Raw genomic sequence first — 21272 nt, 5'->3', positions numbered from 1 at the left:
TACCACCATAAACAAAGTTCAAAGTCAAGTAATTAAAATATTTACACTACCTTACAAAGGATTATTAAGAGCATAGGGTTTACTTAGAAGTTAGAAAGAACTCCAGCCAGCCACGGTGACTCATGCTTGTACTCCTACTACTTTGGGAGGCCAAGGCAGGAGGATTGCTTGAGCCTGGGAGTTCAAGGCTGCAGTGAGCTATGATGACACCACTGCACTCTAGACAAGGTGACAGAGCGAGACCCTGTCTCAAAAAATTAATTAATTAGTTAATTAAAATGTAAAAACTATTCTTACCTTGTAGGCTGTACAAAAATGGGCTTTTGACCCACCACCTCCTAGTCTGCTGACTCCTGTGTTCAGGGAAGCTCTTCACTCTCTACATTAATTTATTCATCCATTCGTCAAATATTTGATGAGCACATGTAGACATACCTGAGAGATATGGTGGGCTTGGTTCCAGATCACCACTATAAAGCAAGTATCACAATAAAGTGGGTCACACGAAATTTATGGTTTCCCAGTGTAAACAGAATTTATCCTTACACTATACTGTAGTTGAAATGGAAGGATGCCTGCAACCAACAGCCAGCAAGGAACTGAGGCTTGCCAATCATCCTGTGAGTGGGTTTGGAGGTGAATCCTTCCCTAGTCAACACATAAGACAAGATCCTAGCCCCAGCAGACAACTTGACTGCAGCCTCGTGAGCGATCCTAAGCAGAGGACCTAACTATGCCACCCCAGATTCCTGACACAGAGAAAGTCATATAATAAATATGTGTTGTTTGGATGAACAGATAAAAGAAAATGTGGTATATAAACACAGTGGAATATTATTAAGCCTTTAAAAAGAAGGCAATTTTGTCATTTGCAAATGGATGAACCTGGAGGACGTTAAGTGAAACAAGGTGGGCACAGAAAGACAAATACCACATGATCTCACTTATATGTGAAATCTACAAAAGTCCATGATGTGAACCAATATATAAAATCAAATATTATATGGGACATCAGAGCTCATTTACTTCCTGCTCTGGGTGTTACACTGTAGGAAAGGCCATAATTACAAAAGGGAAAAGAAATTGTTTGAGGAGCTTCGGATTTTTATTTCAAAAGGAATAAAATCTATTTTGTAACAGATTATTGGATTTAAATTCAGTCATAACTGATTCCACTCAGAGTTGAAAGTAAGCTTGATTTCAAGTCATCACTATGCTTTACTTAGTGTATTTTTTATGATAATAACAACAGTAAACACAGCACATACGACATGCTAGTTGCTCATTTGATTCAGGCTGTTGTAAGAACCCTATGTGGGAAATACTGCTATTGCTCCAATTTTATGGATGAGGAAACTGAGGCAAAGAAAAGCTCAGTAACCTGCCCAAAGATACACAGCTAGTGAGTGATGGAACAAGATTCAAACCCAGCCAAGCTGTAGCCTATATTCAGATCCAAGTTACAGCTTGTGTTAGTTTCCCGTGGTTGCCATAAAACAAATTATCGCAGGCACTGTGCTCCCTCTTCACTCTGCACAGAGACTGCTAAGTGGTGGTGAATTTCAGAGGTCCTGGTTTCAACCCCATGTGGATGGGAGAAAGAAGTCCACAGATACCCACAGCCCAGTGGACTTACAGACCATGCACACTCCACCTGGGAACATCTGCCCCAACATGAATTCGTATACACTCAATAAGCACGTTGACAGAGTGTCTCCTTCCCAGCACAGTGCTAGGCTTAAAGGAAGTCAAGTCTCTGATCTCAGAGAACTTACAGAAAAGAGGAAGATAAAGTCCAACCAACAATTCCAAAAAGCAGTGTGATTTAGAAAGAAAAGACCCCGGTTTCTGGCTTCTCTCTTGCACGTGGAAACCTGCTAGGCATTGCTGCCACCCTGCAACAAGAAAAAGCTGAATAATTGACAAAAATGACTTTTCTTGAACCCATCAGAGAGCTGAGGTTGCATGCAACCTATTAGCCTGGAATCTAGGGGGAAAGAAATGGAAGGGAACAGCAGCTCATTGGTAGCATGGGACAAAGAAAGAGTCACTAGATGAAAGGGTAAAATTTCTGCTAAAATTGTTAACAAACTGCTAAAAGCTAAGTGTGGGCTGGTGTAAAGGGGAGAGAATCCTGGGAGGCTCAGATGTAAAGGGAGTTCTCACCCACTTGCAGGTTCTTTTCCTTGGACACCACCAGGTGCTCATGAGGAACACTGGGGCAAAGCGGAGACGGGACAAAGTTTCCCTCCTCAAGTTCACTAAGTATGCATTGTCTCTCCCAAGTTACCACCATAGACAGCATCTTTGCCAATGGCCTTCCCACCACATAACCTGGTAGCCTTTTTCTAACCTTCAGTAGCACTTTCCTTACCCCTTTTCAGCAGCTTTCTTGCTGCTTAATTTCAAAGTCAATGCCACATTTTAAGATTTTGTGGAACTTCCATACTATTTTCTACAATAGCTGGGCTAATTACATTCTCATCAACGGTATGCAAAGGTTGCCTTTTCTCCACATCCTTGCCAACATTTTCCATCTTTCATCTTTTTGACAGCATTGTGGAGAGAGCCAGACCTGCCACTTGACACTCGGGTGACCCGGAATAACTCACCTTAACTTGCAGGGCTTTAGCTTCGTCTGTGAATTGGGGATGACAACAGTATCTACTTCAAAGTGTCACTGCGAGGATGAAATTAAAGGATGCTAAGCTTCAGGCAGTGGCTACTATCTGTTAACAGTAAGCTCTACGTAACTATTTGCTATCATTGTTATGAATGGTTGAACGCTCAACATTAGGGAAAAAGATGGTCACTTTAAAAGAATAGAAGTACCAATGTCCTGGAAATGTATCCAGTGTCAAAAATCTCTTCATTTGACAATCCACAGTCATGATCTCTCTCAATAATGATACATCAGAGACCAATAGTTATAAATGTGTATAAACACAAACACGATATGCTCGACCTAGTGGATGTACATAGAATACCACACACTGATTTCAACCACCCACAAAGCATTTATTAAAAATTGGCATATGCTAAATGCATCAGGGATTGCATTTGGTTGAAATAAACCCACCCCCTACTCAAAAAAAATGTCTAATACCAGTAAGAAATGCATTTTTTTCATGTAACGGGACATCCAGAAATAAATAGTCCAGGGCTGGTGCAGTTACACAAAGATGCCAACTCTACAAATATATTATAACTATTTTTTGGGTTAGAGAACCAGGATGGTTGTGATTTCTGGCCACACTCTCCTTACCTGTGGCTTTTACTCTCCTGGCCACAGGATGGTTTCTCTGGGTTTGCACATAGTGTCTGCTTGTCCAAAAGGTAAGAGGAGATCTGGGTAAATGAACCCATTTCTGTGCAGCATCTTTCCATGGAGGCATACCCAGTGATTTCCCATATTTAGGCTTGCCAGGACTGGGGCACATGGCCTCCTGCCCTTGCTGCAAGAAGCGGTAGGAGATGGAGGTGTTTGAATAGTCCACATTACCGACCTGAACAAAAAACCCAGGTTCTGTTCTAAGGGAGAGGGGGCAATTTTGGTTGGCAACCAGCAGGATAAGCCACACCAGACCTAACAGTAAACCTCAACAAATACCTAAGATTCAATAACATAAGGGCTACATACTCTGCTCACCATGTAATTAAATTAGAAACCAAAAACAGAAAGGCAACTAAGAAACAGCCACATAACATGCAGGAACCTTCCAGAATGACAGAAACATTCTGTGTCTGGAATGGGGTATTGGTTACATACATGCATGCATATGTCCAATTCATCCAACCGTACGCTTAAAATGTGTGCATTTCACTATATCATTATACCTTTCTGAAAATACATCCATGTACTGGCATTGAAAAATCTAATTCCAAGTAACACATGGGTCAAAGAAAAAGTGATAATGAAAGTTAAGACAATACTTAGGATTAAACCAAAATGAAAACATTATACATCAAAACATAGGATGCTGCTAAAGGAGCATTATGAGGAACAGTGATAGCCCCAAATGTTTATATTTCTACAAACTGGAAGTTAATTAGCAAGGGGCCCACCATAGGAATGAGACACTGGTATAGGCAGGCCACCATTCCTAATGTTCTCTCTCCCCATGTGGGTCCTTTTGTGCACAGTGAGTGAGGAGCTGTGTCTGAAGGCTTTATCACACTGATTACACTGATAGGGTCTCCCCGCAGTGTGTGTTCTCACGTGCACAATGAGGTGTGAAGACTGACCAAACGCCCGCCCACATTCCTGGCTTCTGGTCACTGTGAGTCCTCGCATGTTTTTTGAGGGAGGAGGGCTCACTGAAGGCTTGCCCGCATTCCTGGCATGCGTAGGGCTTCTCTCTGGTGTGAGTTCTCATGTGACTCTTCAGGGTCCAGAGATGACTCAAGACCTGACCACAAGTCCCGCACTCGTACAGTTTCTCCCGCATGTATATCCTCTTGTGCACATTCAGGTGACTGCTTGTCCAGAAGGGCTTGCCGCACTGGTTGCATTCGTACGGTTTCTCTCTGGTGGGGGTCTGCGGGTGGGCTTTCATTGACGAGTGTTCTCTGAAGGCTTTCCCACACTGGCTGCACTTGAAGGGCTTCTCTCCCGTGTGAGTTCTCACATGGCTCCTGAGGGGTGACGGCTGATTTAACGCCTTCCCGCAATCCTTACACTCATAGGGCCTCTCTCCTGTGTGGTTTCTCTGGTGCAAAATCAGGTTAAAGTTCCTCGTGAAGGTTTTCCCACACTGGCTATATTCGAAGGGCTTCTCTCCAGTATGGGTTCTCAAGTGTTGCTGCACGTTCGAGGAATACTTGAAGGCTTGCCACATTCTTGACATTCAAAGCAGTTCTCTGCGCTACGAATCTTCTCATGCCTGATGAGGTCAGAGCTGTATCTGAAGGATTTTTCACATTGGTTACATGCATAGGTTTTATCTCCCTACGGATTTTCTCAGGCATGATTAGGTGAGTGCTCTGGAAGAAGGAATTTACACTCTCTTGACATTCGTAGGGGGCCTCTCCCACATGAATTCTCTGGCACTGGAAAAGTGGTTTGATGCTATTAAAACATTTCTCAAGTTCATTATATTTACAGTTTTTCTCCAGGCTGAGGTTGCTCCCGTGAATTAAGGAAAATGTGAAGACCAAAGATTGTATTGCATTCACAGATATTCTTCCCCATGCGAACTGAATATAAGAGACAGACATTTCTATATCTACCACTTTTACCATTTTAGTGAATCTGTACCATTTCTACCCCAGAGAATGGAACAGGGTGGATGCTCTGGTACAAAGAGCCATCTTTTCATTACTTTCATGGGCTTTTTAGATGCAGAGTTTTTCTGAATTGTTTAAAACTAAATTAAGTTTTAAACACTCAGTATCTATGTCACATTTGTGAAAATGGTTACCTGTGAGAACTCCATGAAGACACAAACCTTGATTTATGTTTAGAATTTTCTGCCAATTCATGACTGACTCTCTCCCAAGAAATTGCTTCTCCTGGGCAGGCACCACTTGCCTTGAATCTCAGCTACCGTGCTCCTTGTCTAACCTACAGCACCCCAGACTCTTCCTACCATAGAGGACCAAGAATAATCCCTGGTGAACCTTATCCTTTTCATGCCAACGGACAGAATCTCCACAAAAATATCTTCACCAGGAATTGACTCTCTGGGTTGAAGCTGAGGTTCTAAAATGAGTTAGAGGGAAAAATTAAGGACACCGAGAAAGAAACTGTGGGATTGAGGTGACAAAAAAAGTAAGCAACATCTGGCACATCTGGATTATTTCTTTTTAAATACTGATCCTAAACATGGGGGAAAAAAATTGCAAAGTGTGGGAACGTATCAAAGAGGGAAGGAAAATTTTAAGGCATTTTGCTATGTGAAGCTTTATGTAATTATAGGAATGAAAGGTGAAAATAGCAGATAATTTACTGAGAAAGCCTTCTATGAAGACTGTGACTAATGTAAAGGAAAAATATTTGCAGGAATGTAGAGTGGGGAGAAAGGGGATAAAATATATGCGTGGAAATATTAAAGATGAAGAGGAGGTAGGACAAATCTTTCTATGCAATCAGAGTAAAATATAAGAGATTAAAAGGAAAGGGAAAGAGGAAAGAAGATGGAATTGACTACGGGCATTCAACCAGACTTCTCAGTCGAGGGCATTGAAAATGTTTCCCTGACTGATAACTTCCCAATCTAACGCTCTTCTCACTGACCAGAGCTGGTGCCCACGTGATCCACCTGGCACTCACCTGGACAGCTGTCTGAGACATCTCCTCCCTCTTTGGTCCACCGTTCTTCTTTTTGCTCCAAATGGGACAATGTACAGGATTTGCAAAGTTGATCTCCTGCTCATGGGGAAAGATGCACAGTGTGGGTGGACTTCGTCCCAGCATGACACTGGGGCTGATATTCTCAAGTCTTTAGCAGCTCTGGAGATGGGAGTAGCACGATGAACCTGCCTGAATTCTGATGGACACAGCAAAGCTATTTCACTAAGGAACTAAATACAAGTTCCCTCACTGGGTCCCAGAGGATATTAGGGCTCCCTAGTCCTGAAAGCCCGGGGCCTAGCTCAGGAATATATTTGAGAAGCCCGGATGCTTTTAACCATGGACAGAGTGCGGCAGACGATCTTCATTTCCATGGAAAGGCCACCAGACTCCCCGCATCATGAGTGTGGGGCTTATCTGTCTTTTCACCCTTTGGCTTCCCACACCCGCACAGTTCCTGGGACCCATCGCTGCTGCATGAGTGTGTGGATGCAGCGACAAGGCCAGCCTTACCCACGGAGGCCAGGTTCCTGTAGTTCTCCAGCATCACGTCTCTGTACAGGCTCCTCTGAGCAGAGTCCAGGAACAACCATTCTTCTGGGGTGAACACCACAGCCACATCTGCAAAGGTGACTGGTTCCTGAAACACACACCCATCCCAGCTCAGCCAGGCACCACCCCCACCAAGACTCAAGAGGACGCTGGAAACCAGCAGGCCTGGGGAAGGGAGGACCCGTGCTGAGGATTTTCAGACGGGCTTCTGAGTCCTCCAAAATCTGCCCCCTGGCTCAGGCTTCAGAAAGAGAACTCTTCTCTCTCTAGTCTCCACTCCCTGAGTGACGGCAGCAAGAGGCTACAACTAACGTCAAAAGGCTTCCACTTCACGAAAGGACTTACCTACTGACAACCAGCCAGGAAGTCCTTGCAGATTTATACCCCCTCTTGCTCCAGGGTCCAGCAGACCTGAGCACGATGCAGGCAGGAGAGAACTATCTGACAAATGACTGAACTCTTTGCTCAGCAAGACCATGAAGACCACGAAAGAAGGACAGCTCACATCCTTGCTTTGTTTTCCCTCCTAGTGCTCAACAGCCTGGGGAGGGGTCTGAATGAGGGGCTGGGACTGTCACCCAGGCTGCTTCCCACTGGCTGCACGAGGCCCAGGGGGTCAAGAGAGTCCAGGCAGGTCACGGGAAGGCAGCAAGTCCAGCCTTTGGGCACAGCAGAAGGGTTTTTTACTTACCTGTGAACAGGTGGTCAGCAACCCAGGAGCCACGGCTTCTTCCTGTGCGCTGTCCTCCTGGAGCCAGGCGGGGCCCACCGCAGGCAGAGCTAGTGGAGAAGAGAAGAGGCGCGAGGGTCAGTGCCCAGCCCAGTGAGCCACTCACAGGCCCAGAGGCTGCCCGCCCTGTGAGTGACCATGTGTGTGCACGTACACACACACACGGTCATGGCGGAACACACATGCAGAGACACGCACAAACATGCTCTTGCACACACTTGTACACAGACATGCACACACAGACATGCACACACAGGCACACACCATGCACACACACACACAGACATACACACAAAGACACACACACACACACATCCCTCCATATCCATAGCCCAAGAGCCACAGTCTCATGTCACCAGGAGACTCCAGAGCTCCTGTGGCACCCGCCCAGGACAACTCAGCCTTAGGACAACTCTTCCTCCCCAGCTGCCGGCCCCTTCCTCCGCCCCCTACTCTACATGGCTGGCATCGCCCCAGAACCCACCACAAGCAGGGAACAGATGACCCAATACCACCCCGGGATTCTGCCTAGAAAGGAAACGTCCTTCCCACCTGCCTTCAAATCTCAACTGCCCCCCTCCCCCGACACCAGGCATCCTCCCTCTGGCCTAGGACAGACAAGGGAGCGACTCCTTGGTCATCCCTGGTCCCCCTGCACCCTCACCTCTCCCTCCTGACGGAGACTCTCCCCTCAGTACTTAAACCTGGCCCACAGCCAAAGTAAGAGCCCGGCCCGCAGGCTCACCAAAGATATCCTGCAGAGCAACATGCAGCCTAAACCTAAGAATGACTTCCTGTCAGTGACATAACACACATTCCAAACTCAGGAGTGGATGACATTTTGAAGAAACAAAGTTTATTATTCTTACTAGAAGGCAAATTGGAAGAAAACAAACATCTTGCCACTAAAGCTAAAATGTTACCTGTCTTCTAGAATTAACTTTTCCCCACTTCTTGGGAAATGTGGCTTTGAACCTCATTTTTTAAAAGCTCAGTTAAAACCCAGTCCATTTATAGTAAATTCAATTGTCATTTTCAAACTTGACATAATTGCGTAGTCAAGAAATTCACGTTGTCCAAAGAGAAGTCTGGCCTTTGTCACAGTGGCTGAGTGGGCCCTCTCTTTCTTAACAGAAGGATCTGTGATCGAGAGTGCCTGTCCCCTTGAACACACAAATAATGAGAGGTGGCTGTAGGAATCCTCTCCTACGGTGCCACGGCAGTGCCTGCTGTCAGAGCAAATGCAGGTGGGGTGGGATGCAAGTTCCCAGACAGGACACAAGGACAGCAGAGCCACATGGCACTCACTCACCAGATGCCCCGGCCACCCACGGGTCAGGGTGGCCCAGCATGGGCACCAGCGTCACCATCCTCTGAATCTACACAGCCACCTTCAGTCCCTGGATAGAGCAACAGGGGTCACAGATTATTCACAGCTGTTCGCCCGAACCGGATCTGCATGACTGGCACAGCTTTAGGGGACACACTGAAAAAGGAAGGGACACACCCAGCCCCTCCCCCAGGACTCCCCCCGTGTCCTGCCCCCTACCCTGGGGACAACTGCATTCAACACAGAAACAGACTCCACCAATCAGAGCCCATAGCCTGGGCCTCCTGTGCACTCTCAGCTCCACACGTAGGCCCCAAATGCCCATCTCCCCTCCCCGTCCTCCCCCAGTTGGCTGGCACCCTCGGCACACCGTCTCCCAGGCTTACTGTCCATCCCGGGGACCAAGGAGATGCCTGGAGAGCTGGCCGGTCTTCTTGAGGCCATGGTGTCCCCCTCTCTCCCATGGAGGGCCCGATCTGCATACTCGGGAACAGCCCCGGCCCCTAGGAAAGGCACAGACGGTGCTGAGCAGGACAGAGGCGGCCTGGAGGCTGTTTTCAGTCTGGGGGTTAGTGCCATCAGAAGTGGAGGCACATGGACGGGTCTGGCATCTGGTAGTGTCAGACCTGGTGACCCCCGCAGTCCACAGTGGGCACCGGCCACCCACCACCAAGGGTCTCTGAGGACTGATCACGCCACAGACACACAGACGACCTGACCCCTTTCTGGTTCTGGGGGCCCTGGACACAGGTTAGGCCAAGAGCCTCCAGAGACACTGCAAGACGTTTCCCCACAGGAAGTTAGGGTCGTGCATGGGGGGATGACCACGTGAAGAGGCAGCAAGAGGGTGGCATCTGCAAGCCAAGGACAGCGGCCTCGGGAGAACCCAAGCCTGGGGCACCTTGATCTTGGACTTCCAGCCTCCAGAACTTCAAGAAAACAAATTCCTGTTGTTTAAGCCACCCAAAAACAAACAAGAAAGAAAGGGCAGGAGCCCTTGGTTCTGAACGTGAACGTTGTTCTCTGTTTTCTTAGACTCGGTATTGGTCTATTTGGCATCCACCACTCTCAAATGGCCAAACTAACAGCCAAAGCTGTTTCCAACTCCCTTGCGATCCGAGCCCATGCTCTGCACCCCTCCTTACTCAACTCTCACACACCCAGCCGATGCTTCCCCTGCCCTAAATCACCCGGGGCCAAGTACCTGACAACGGGAGACAGCCCCTGTGCCCTGAGTCCCACCAGAATTACTCAAACTGGCTGATCCTGAGCCGTTTCCCTGCCCTTCCCGTGGAAACCCCGATCAAGGCTCTGTCCTGGGCTTTCTTCTCACTCCCTTCCGCCTCCAGGCTGACCCGGGTGCTTTCCCCTGTGGCCCTGTGTGGCATGGCCTGCCCTGTCCCCCGGGCTGCAGACTGGTACTGGCCCGTGGCCTGTTAGGAACTGGGCCGCACAGCAGGAGGCGAGCAGTGGGTGAGGGAGTGAAGCTTCATCTATATTCACAGCCGCTCCCCATCGCTTGTGTCACTACCTGAGCTCCACCTCTTGTCAGATCAGTGTTGGCGTTAGATTCCATAGGAGCATCTAGGTTGCACAGTCCACGTGAGAATCTAACGCCTGATGATCTGAGGTGGAGCTGAGGCGGTGATGCTAGCGCTGGGGAGTGGCTACAAATACAGATTATCATTAGCAGAGAGGTTGCACTATGGTGAGTTGTATAATTATTTCATTATATATCATGTTGTAATAATACTATAAATAAAATACACAATAAATGTAATTCGCTTGAATCATCCCCAAATCATCTCCCCCTCTCTGCCCCCCTGTCCATGGAAAAATTGTCTTCTATGAGACCAGTCCCTGGGGACCTCTGCTCTAAGTAAGTAATAAAAATCTCTTTCCAGATGGGCACAGTGGCTCACACCTGTAATCCCAGCACTTTGGGAGACCAAGGTGGGAGGATCACTTGAGGCCAGGAGTTCGAGACCAGCCTGGGCAACATAGTGAAACACTGTTTCTACAAAAAAATTTAAAAATTGTCCTGGCATGGTGGTGTGCACCTGTAGTTCCAGCTACACGGAAGGCTGAGGCAGGAGGATCGCTTGAAGCCAGGAGTGAGCTATGACTGTGCCACTACACTCCTGCCTGGACAACAGAGTGAGACCCTGTTTCTTAAAAAAAAAAAAAACCTCCTACTTCGAACCAATGACATTGGCCTCTCTGTGTCACAAATCAAAATCCCATAGGTACATTTAGTCTGATGGGGACAAATGTTTGCATTAGATTCCTTTTGACAAAGATAGGTCTACTTAAAGGCAATGTTTTTAAGCATTTAGCCTATTTGTTTTGGCAGGGCTAGTGTGGGCACTGTGGATCCCGCAGAGAGCAAAAGAGGCGAAACCACAGGCTTGAGGAGCTGCGTGGTGTCTGGTGGGGGGACCCATGTGGAGTGGCCTAGGGACAGCAGAAAGGCTGAGCCTGGAGATGCCACTTTCTCATACGCTATAGTTTGGATGTGTTCCCCAAAGTGTTGGAAACTCAATTGCTGATGCAACAGTGTTGAGAGGTGGGACCTTTAAGAAATGATTAGGTCATGAGAGATCTGCCCTCGTGAATGGATTAATGTCGTTATCATGGGTGTAGGTTAGTTGCCAGGAGAGTGGGCTTCTTACAAAAGCAAGTTCAATCCTCTCTTGCTCTCTGGCCATGTGATGTGCTCTGCCGTGTCATAGCAAGAAGGCCCTTACCAGACGCAGCCCCTTGACCTTGGACTTCCCAGAGCGGTGAGCCAAATAAACTTCCATTGTCCGTAAATTACCCAGTCTGCAACATTCTGTTATAGCAACACAAAATGGACTGAGCCAGATACCAAAGGCTACATATTACATGATTCCATTACAGAAAATGCCCAGAACAGGCAAATCCATAGAGACAGAAAGCAGATTAGTGGTTGCCAAGGACTCAGGGTGGGAGGAAAGAAGAGTGACTGCTAATGGGGATTGTGGTTGCTTTTGGGGGAGTAATGAAAATGTTCTGGAATTAGATAGTGATGATGGTCGCACAATGTTGTGAACCACTGAATTGCACATTTTAACGGGGTGGATTTCATGGTGTGTGAGTTACATGTCAATTAAAAAAAAAAAAAAAGAATGAAACCTGAGCAGACCTTTATCAGAGACTAAAGGAAAGCATGAGAGGAGGAAAGAAAGTGACCACAGAAGAGAAGCTAAGGGAACTTGTGAAACCGCACCCCAAATAGCCTCGGATGTCCCCTCAGTATAAAGGGCCTTTTAAAATGCTCTCAGTCTGACACTTCACTTTCCGGGACTACCCGCTAACCAAGCAGGTCAGGAGACCTGCAGCCTGCCTAGGACTCACCTGCACCCATGACCTGGAGAATCCCTCGTTCTGCTGCCCTTGGCTCTGCTCTTGGCCCCAGCTGGGAGATCAGACTGGGTTTGCACGGTGGAGTTCCTGCCCACGGAGAAAGATGTATGTGTTGAGGGAGGGAGGGCACAAACTCTCACCCAGCCCTGGCTTCCACATGGGCTTCAGACTGTGAAGCTGAGCAAGTACTATGAATAGTAGTGATAGTAAAGTGATCTCACCCAATTGCTAATGATTAGTAGAGCTCTTTCACAAGGACCCAAACCACACCCTCCTGCCTGACCCAAGAGCTGAGGCGGAAGGAACCGTATGATGCCAACCTTATCCCTGGAGGCCAGGGTCCTGCAGTTGTCCAGTATCACGTATCTGCACAGGTTCCTCCACGCACCGTCCAGCAACGCCCACTCCTGGAGGAGCCCCACGGGCACATCCTCAAAGGTGACTGATTCCTAAAATAGCACACAGGTTCTGGCTCAGCAAAGACAACCCCCACCACTGTGTGGGACAACTGGTTATCATCACTGGGGAAGGGAGACCGGGCACGAGGATGTTCACACGTGGAGCTCTCTCTATATCAAGTGAGCAAAACATCTGGCCCACCATCTGTTTTTGTAAATAAAGTTTTATTGGCATGCAGCTACATCCATTTGTTTACACATGGCTGTTTTTATGCTGCAATATTATACTTGACTGAGCAGTTGAAACAGAGATCATCTGGCACACCAAGCTGAAAATGTTTTACTTTCTTTTAACATTTGGACAAATCCTAAAGTATGAGTTTTGGCTCTCTGTAACTCCGCTGATTCGTGAGGACAGGGCCTATCCTTCCCAGCTTGGAGTTCTTCCTAAACTGCTTATTTCAAATTTTTCCTAAACTCCTTATCACAAATTTGGGGTTGACCTCTTACTTTCTGTGAAGTTCCTAGGACCCCCCCAACACTCATATAAACATGTGGTAATCTTTTGTACCTGTGAAAGCAGGGCTTCCATTGCATCTGAGAAACCAGATGGCCTTTTAATTTCAGAATTCTCCAGATCAACACTGTCCAATACACCTCTCTGTGGTGATGGGAATGTTTCATGCTTGCACTCTCCAAAAAGGGGGGCAACTAGCACGTGTGGCTGTTGAGCACACGAGCAATGTGACTGGGATGACTAAAAAGTTGAGTCTTTAACTTTATTGAATCTTAATTAATTTCAATTTATAGGGCCACATGTGTTTTCACTAGGTCTCACCAGGATGGCTGGGATGGCCCTGGAGGGGCCCACTCTGCAGGCAGACTCCAGAATTAAACGCAGAGCCCCAGGTCTGCCGCGGGCCCCTCCTCCCATGCCAGTTCCTTCTAGAGGTCACGCATGGAAGGAAAGATGTCCTCCCCTTTCTTCCTCAGTTGGAGAGGGGTGGTGCAGGGAGAGGGGACAGGGCCCAGAGAACATAGTTGTCCACCCCCTCAGCCATCAGAGCCCCCAATTTCCTCACCATGACACCAGTGCCAGGGTTTAAGGTCTCAGTAGGTGTCTTCCCTGCAATAAAAGAGAGATTGAGGTAAAAGAAGGGGACAGAATGAAAGCAGAGAACCAGCGAGGGCTTGGCCCAGGTAATCCCATTTTTGTAGGTCTCCAGCAGGGTGGCCAAGCTAAAAACCCTTACAGGGAATTTATCTCAATAAACAACATATTGGGCCCTGAACCACCTTTCGGACAACAGCACCTGGTGATTTCTACTGGCTCCTCCCACCTCATAAAAGGATCATTTCTCCTCTCACATTCCCTCAAAATATCTCTAAGACCCTCTACTTTTCCTCCACTGCCCTTATCAAGTTGTGATTTTATATTTATTTATTTATTGAGACAGAGTCTCACTCTGTTGCTCAGGCTAGAGTGCCGTGGCGTCAGCCTAGCTCACAGCAACCTCAAACTCAAGCAATCCTTCTGCCTCAGCCTCCTGGGTAGCTGGGACTACAGGCATGTGCTACCATGCCCAGCTAATTTTTTCTATATATTTTTAGTTGTCCAGCTAATTTCTTTCTGTTTTTAGCAGAGACGGGGTCTTGCTCTTGCTCAGGCTGGTCTCGAACTCCTGACCTCGAGCGATCCTCCCACCTCGGCCTCCCAGAGTGCTAGGATTACAGGCGTGAGCCACCGCGCCCAGCCGATTTTATATTTATTTAAGTGATTTTTGCCTCATTCTCTCTCCAACTATGGTGTAAACTTTGTGTGTCCATTTCTTTCAGTATTCCATATCCAGCCACCACCACCACACTTGACGAGCACCAAGTACTTTATATTAGTGGTTGGCAAACTTTTTCTGCAAAGGGCCAAATACTAAATGTCTTAAGATTTGTGGGCCATGTGGTCTCTATCAGAAATAATTAACTATATGGTTGTGGTGCAAAAACAACCATAGACAAACATGTTCCAATAAAACTTTATTTATATAAGCCAGTACCAGACCAGATTTGGCCCATGGGCCATAGTTTGCTGACCCCTGCTCATGTCATAGAGAGAATACATCAATCATCAAATTCTCAAAATTCTTCCTCCTTCAGGCATCTCAAACATTCCAACTTTTCCAGTTCCACAGTCATCAAGCCCCAACTACCATCATCCAAGTCCTGAAGTTATTCATGAACTCTGCATGCATTCTTGTCCATCCCAAACTCCATGGTCAATCCAGGAGCTAGTGTTTCGTTTAAAGCACAAACATAAGCATGTCATTTCCCTACTTAAAACTCTTATTCAATGACTTCCCTATGGCCTTTAAATAAGGTCCAAAGTTTACCATGACCTTCAGTGACCTGCCTTCCTCTCTAACCTAGCTCATCCACTCAGGACTTTGTTTACTCCACTTTTCCTTGGCTTTTCTCAGCTCCTGGAACACACGAGGCTTTGTACTACCTGAGGGACTGAGCATCTGGAATGTTCTCTCAGATCTCTTCCTCAATCCTAATCCACAGCAAGACTGTACATTCAAACATTTGTCCCTTTTCAAATGTTTTCCCTGACCTCTTCCCCAAGTTTTCCTGTTCCATGTTTCCATATCACCCTTGTCATTATTAATTTAAAATCTGTCTTCTCAGCTAGAATGAAACCTCCACAGGAGCAAGCACTATAACTACTTCTGTCACACTGTTTCTCCATGTACAAAGCCCAGTTCACTGAGGTCATCCCAATGAAAGTGTGCCAAACAATCTACACTCCTCAAGAATAATTCAGTATATCTAGCCTAAGAAGGCACATGCCTATGCACACTCACACACATACACACAAAACAACAATATGACACCACAAAAATCAAATATAAGAATGACTTAAAATGCCTGTTTATCATACAATATAAATCGCAACACTCAATTTCAGGTGTCTTTATGAAACAATACTGATTCTTTCTAAAAATGCAAGGCAGGGCATGTACTCTTTTTGGAAACAAACCTCTCATTCATAAAAACAGAAATCGGATGCTTAATTCTCATCCAGAGTTCATTTTTCCCTCATTTCTCAGAAGTGACCTCTAACCCTATTATTAAAAAATGCATCCCATTTATGGCCAACTCAATCTGAATTTCCAGTACTAATAAGGGTTATATCATCTTTTTCCTAAAGTCCCATATGTTTTGAAGCTTACTGACTTGAAAAGAACTGAATAGTCTACTTTTCCTTGATAATAACATCTGCGACATAACTAAGAAATAGCTTTTCTTAAAATACCCTCACTTCACAGTGAAAAAACGACAACAGCCAAAATAAAAGTCACAAATTAAAAGATCTTTTAAAAGAAAGAAAAGAAGGGGAAAAAGGAAAGGAAAAGGAACAGAATTTATACTAACAGATCTTAAACTAAGAGACTGAAAAAAGTCAATCAACAACAAAAAAATCTCCTGTCATCTAATTCATCTGTTGACGGAGGGTTCATTCAATTTCTCAAGTAAATTTGACAAGTCTCTCAACCCAGTCTGCACAACTGCACCAAGACCTAACTTTCCAGTTGCAAAGCAAGATATTAAATACCATGCAAAATAAAACGCTATTTACTAATACGCAGTTATTTTGCGTACGAGAAGTAGGGTAGGGCCCTCGGAAAGAATGCACTTTCCCTACAAATCAGGGAGAACACGTGAGCACTGGGGCGGGTGTCACCACACTCCTGAGCTGCGGGACCCGGACTGCACGTCAGGAATTCCCATTCGACAGGATGACAGACCTGTCTTCCCAGACCGGGGGTACCCGAGAGCGAGGGACCGGGCGGTAGGCGCCCAGATGCGAGGCCCTTGCTATGCGGGCCTCACGCCGGCCCCCGGACTACCGCGAGGAGGAAGCACCTCAGCCGGGCGGCAGTTCTTGACCCTTCGGCCCCTCCCCGCGCCCGCCGAGCCCTCCCATCCCTCCCGCCCGTGCCCGGCCACACCTGCAGACCGGCCGTAGACACTCCCTCCGCAGCGCGCCGCGCAGCCCGCAAACCCGCCGCCCCCCGCCTCCGCGCGCACTTCCGCTTCCGGTCTCGGGGCCGCCGGGAACGGAAGTAGCTGGGGTTCCGGCTCTCGGAGCTAGAGAGGTCTAAGACAGCGGTAGGAAGAGTAACTCCTCCTTTATCCAGCCTCAGAGCAGAAATTCTGGTTTTTTTCCCCGGGAGGCAGTGAGGCTAGGCTCTAGAATAAGGTCCGACAGGGCCTGGGGGGTGGGGCTGGGGCGGGGCCTATGTCCGATGGACAGGGACAGGGGCGGGGCGTAAATCCGACGGGCTGCGATGGGGCGGGGCCTTGCTTGGGGGCTGGAGTGAGGGCGGGGCTTGCACTCAGAAGCCGGGGCCTGAGCCTGAAGGGTGGGGGTGCGCCTCCAGCCCCCAGGACTCGTTAGAGATGCTCAGTATTTAACTTAACCCTTTTCTCCGTCCTCATTCCCCAAACCCCTCCACCTTTATCCATCAGTTAATCCAATCACCTACAAAAATATATACCCGTACTCAAGGGGGTGTTTGTGTATATTTTTACGTACAGTTGAACCTTGAACAACAGAGGTTGAGGTGCCATCCCCGTGTAGTTGAAAACCCGCATATAACTTTTGACTCCCCAAAAACTTAACTACTGATAGCCTACTGTTGACCAGAGGCCTTACTGATAACACAAATAGCCGATTAACACATATTTTGAATGTTATATGTATTATATACTGTATCTCTAGCTTACTTTATTGTAAAGTTAATTTGGGGGAACATCAGACCATACCAAATAGATACTCAAAACATATCAGTGTTACAAGCTAAATTACACGGCAACTGGTATCAACCTGAATTACAGAGAAACAACTGTTACTTGAAATGCTGATAAAACTCGACTGAAAAAATCCTCCAAGGTTTTGTTCTTTAGAGGGAGGTAATTTTTCCCCCCCATTATTGAGATCTCATTAATATTTATGGGTCTAGCCAAGTCTGCTGCTGCTGGTTGGTACAATTTCCGCATTTTGTATTTTTTTTTACAAATGTATTCATTTCATTTGATTTGCAATTTTATTGGCATAGAGTTGTTCTGGCCCTTCTCATATGAGTCTTTAAAACTGTCTGTAACCTTTGTAAAGATTTCTTCTTCCTCTTTCACAATTTGTTTATTTGGACTTCTTTCATGTCTCTTTTGCTCATTTTCCCCAAGGGTTTGTCTCATTAGTCTTCGAAAAGAGCCAGAGTTTGGTTTTTATGCTTGCCACTTTTTTTCCTTTGTCCTCGTTTGCCAATTTCTGCTTTTATCTGTGTTATTTCCTTATTTTCTTGGGTCTTTCTTGGCTGCAGGCTTTCTGGTTTCGTGCCAGGTCATGACCTCAAGCGATCCTCCCACCCCAGCCTCCCAAAGTTACAGGCGTGAGCCACCACACCCTGCCTATGGGAGAAGTTTTAAGTGCTGATTTAGTTTTGTCATTATTTGGCTAATACTTGTAGGATTGTAGGTTGTCAACTTATTCATGAGTCAGTTTTGATAAATTGTATTTTCCTAGGAATTTGGCCAGTTTTGGAAGTTTTCAAATTTATTGACAAAGTTTTCATAATATTAGTTTTAAAAATATCTGAAACGTTGCCAGTAATGGTTTTTGATCTTTCCTTTTATTTTCTGTGACTTATTTTTTTGATTAATCTTGCCAGAAGTCTGTCTACTAGTCTTTCAAAGAACCAACTCTTTGGTTTGGTTTGATGATTCTCATTTCTGCACTTATGTGTTATTTTATTTTACTTTTATTGAGTTTTTTGTACTGTTCTTAGTCTAACTTCTTAAATTAGATGCTTAGCTAATTATCTTTTAGCTTTTTCTCTTTTCTAATATATGTGTATCAGGCTATGCATTTCCCTCATAGGTTGCTTAAGCTGCATCCCACAATTATTGATATATCTTTGTTGTTCATCTATAAGTTGTTATGTCCATTATGATTTTTCTTTTGACCCATGAGGGTTTGTTTTGGGAGGGAATGGGGGTGACTGGTGGGAGAATACCAGGTAAATGGAATTGGAATAATTAATCCTTGTTTCAGGACACACTGTTAATTATTGGCTTATGTAAATCCCTTTTCATGTTTTTTTTTTTCTTTTGAGATGGAGTCTTGCTCTGTCACCTGGGCTAGAATGCCATGACATCAACTTAGCTCACAGCAACCTCACTCCTGGGCTCAAGCGATTTTCCTGCCTCAGCCTCCCAAGTAGCTGGGACCACAGGTGCACACCACCATACCCAACTAATTATTCTACTTTTGGTAGAGATGGGGTCTTGGTCTTGCTCAGGCTGGTCTTAAACTCCTGACCTCAAGCAGTCCTCCTACTTGATAATCCAGAGTGCTAGGATTACAGGCATGAGACACCATGCCTGGCCTGCTTTTCATGTATTTTAGGTAAAATTCATATAACATAAAATTAAGCATTTTAATGTGAACAATTCAGCAGCATTTAGTACATTGGCGATGTTTTGCAACCACAGCTTATTTATTTTTTATTTTTGCAGAGGAAGGACCTCTGAAACAACCACAGCTTTAGTTCCAAAACATTTCCATCACCATTTCTATCACTACAGAATTAAATTCTGTACCCATTAAACAGTTACTCCATATGTCCTCACCCTCTAGCCCCTGACAACTTTAAATCTGCATTTTATTTTTATTATTTATTATTTTTTTGAGACAGTCTCCCTTTGTTGCCCAGGCTAGAGTGCAGTGGCTTCATCATCGCTCACAGCAGCCTCAAACTTCTGGGCTCAAGTGATCCTCCTGCTTCAGCCTCTCAAGAAGCTGGGACTATAGCCATGCCACTATGCTTTGCTAATTTTCCTATTTTTTGTAGAGAGGAGTTATGTCTACATTGTGTTATGTCTATGTTACCCAGGCTGGTCCTGAACTCCTGGGCTCAAGGGATCCTCCCATCTCAGCCTCCCAAAGTATTACGAATAGAGGCATGAGCCACTGCGCTCAGCCCATTTAACTTTTTGAGAAACCACCAAACTATGTTCCACAGTGATAAACCATTAACATTCCCACTACAATGAACATGGATTATTCAATTTTTCCACATTTTTGCCAACACTTGTTTATTGTACTCACCCTTGTGGATTGATGTAAAGTGGTTTCCCATTTTGGTTTTGATTTGTATTTCCCTAATGACTAATGATATTGAATATTTTTCATGTGCTTGTTGTCTTTTTTTTTTTTTTTTGAGATGGGGTCTCACTATGTTGCCCAGGTTGGTCTTGAACGCCTGGCCTGAAGTGATCCTCCTGCCTCAGCCTCCTGAGTATTTAGGATTACAGGCTGGAGCCACTGAGCCCCACTTTGAATATCTTTTTTTAGAGAAATGTCTATTTAAGTCCTATACCTGTTTGTTTTCTTTTCTTTGAGATAGGGTCTGGCTCTGCTGCCCAGGCTGGAGTGCAGTGGTGTCTTCATAGTTCACTGCAACCTCCAACTCCTGGGCTCAGGAGATCCTCCTGCCTCAGCCTCCCAAGTAGGTGGGACACAGGCATGTGCCACCATGCCCAGGTAATTTTTCTATTTTTTGTAGAGATGGGGTTCTCACTCTTGCTCAGGCTGGTCTCGAACTCCTGACCTCAAGCAATCCTCCCACATTGGCCTCCCAGAGTGCTGGGATTACAGGTGTGAGCCACCATGCCCAGCCTGCCCATTTTTTAATTGGGGTTTTTGTTGTTCAGCTGTAAGAGTTCTTTATATATTGTGGCTACTAGACCCTCTTCAGATATATGGTATGCAAATATTTCCTTCCATTCTGTAGGTTGTCTTTTTACATATCCCTTTTTTAAATTGGAACAGCAACAGTCACTCACATCTACCTGAATCCCATTCCCCTGGCTTCCCAGATTGAAGGTAACATTACCATTCTGAATTTTGTGTTTATACTTTCTGTTTATTATAGTTGTACCAGCTAGATATTCATGCCTATAGCACATATCTCATTGGAGTTGCTATTGAACTTTATAAAAGGTCAACAATTGTACATGGCACTGAATGGTTTTCCAAAGCAGCTGTAACAATTTAGACTCTCCCCAATAATGTATGTGATATTGGGTGACCCCCTTGTCCCCATCTCTTCCAGAGTGACCCTTGGGAAGCCTGTAGGATTTTACCTTCATCCCCTGCAGTGTCCCCAGGGAGGCTCTGGTGGACCACTAGGGTGGGGTTCTCCCTGGGGTTGAGCAGAGGCTGTAGGGAAAAGCATGGGCCTCCCTTCCTGCTTAGTCCTGCTTAGTCCATGACCTCTGTGTGACCTTGGGCCAAGGACTTGCCCTTCGTGAGCTCAGTAGCTCCTCTGCAAGCCTGATCTGCACGGTGCTGACCAGTGGCTGCCCTGGGGTGGAAGGGAGGTGGCTTGTCTAAGGCGTTGGGCTGGGGAGCCAGGGACTCGCCTGGGTGCAGTGGGGATCTCTGTGCCTTGCTGCTGTCTGGGGCCCCTGGGAGTGGGTGCGCATCCTTGCTTGGGTGGCAGTATCCCATCATTGGGGTAT

The 21272-nt window shown here is 46.1% G+C and overlaps 1 protein-coding gene across 1 annotated transcript; it reads right to left on the bottom strand.

Moving 5' to 3' along the window:
* Nucleotides 1–2919: 2919 nt before the first annotated feature.
* LOC123636910 (zinc finger protein 333-like) lies at nt 2920–21261 on the bottom strand. The gene is given in 18 exon segments (XM_045549630.1): nt 2920–4265; nt 4267–4831; nt 4834–4950; nt 4953–5101; nt 5103–5130; nt 5609–5701; nt 6272–6367; nt 6806–6932; nt 7536–7624; nt 8887–8974; nt 9291–9407; nt 12283–12351; nt 12612–12740; nt 13528–13561; nt 16493–16590; nt 16697–16845; nt 20895–20970; nt 21085–21261. Coding segments are annotated over 18 exon segments (2421 nt in total). The 3' UTR covers nt 2920–4045.
* Nucleotides 21262–21272: the final 11 nt, after the last annotated feature.

The sequence above is a fragment of the Lemur catta genome, chromosome 1 (genome assembly GCF_020740605.2).
Source record: "Lemur catta isolate mLemCat1 chromosome 1, mLemCat1.pri, whole genome shotgun sequence".
Taxonomy (NCBI): domain Eukaryota; kingdom Metazoa; phylum Chordata; class Mammalia; order Primates; family Lemuridae; genus Lemur; species Lemur catta.
Note: the sequence above shows the minus strand (reverse complement) of the source record. Positions and strands in the feature narration are given on the sequence as shown.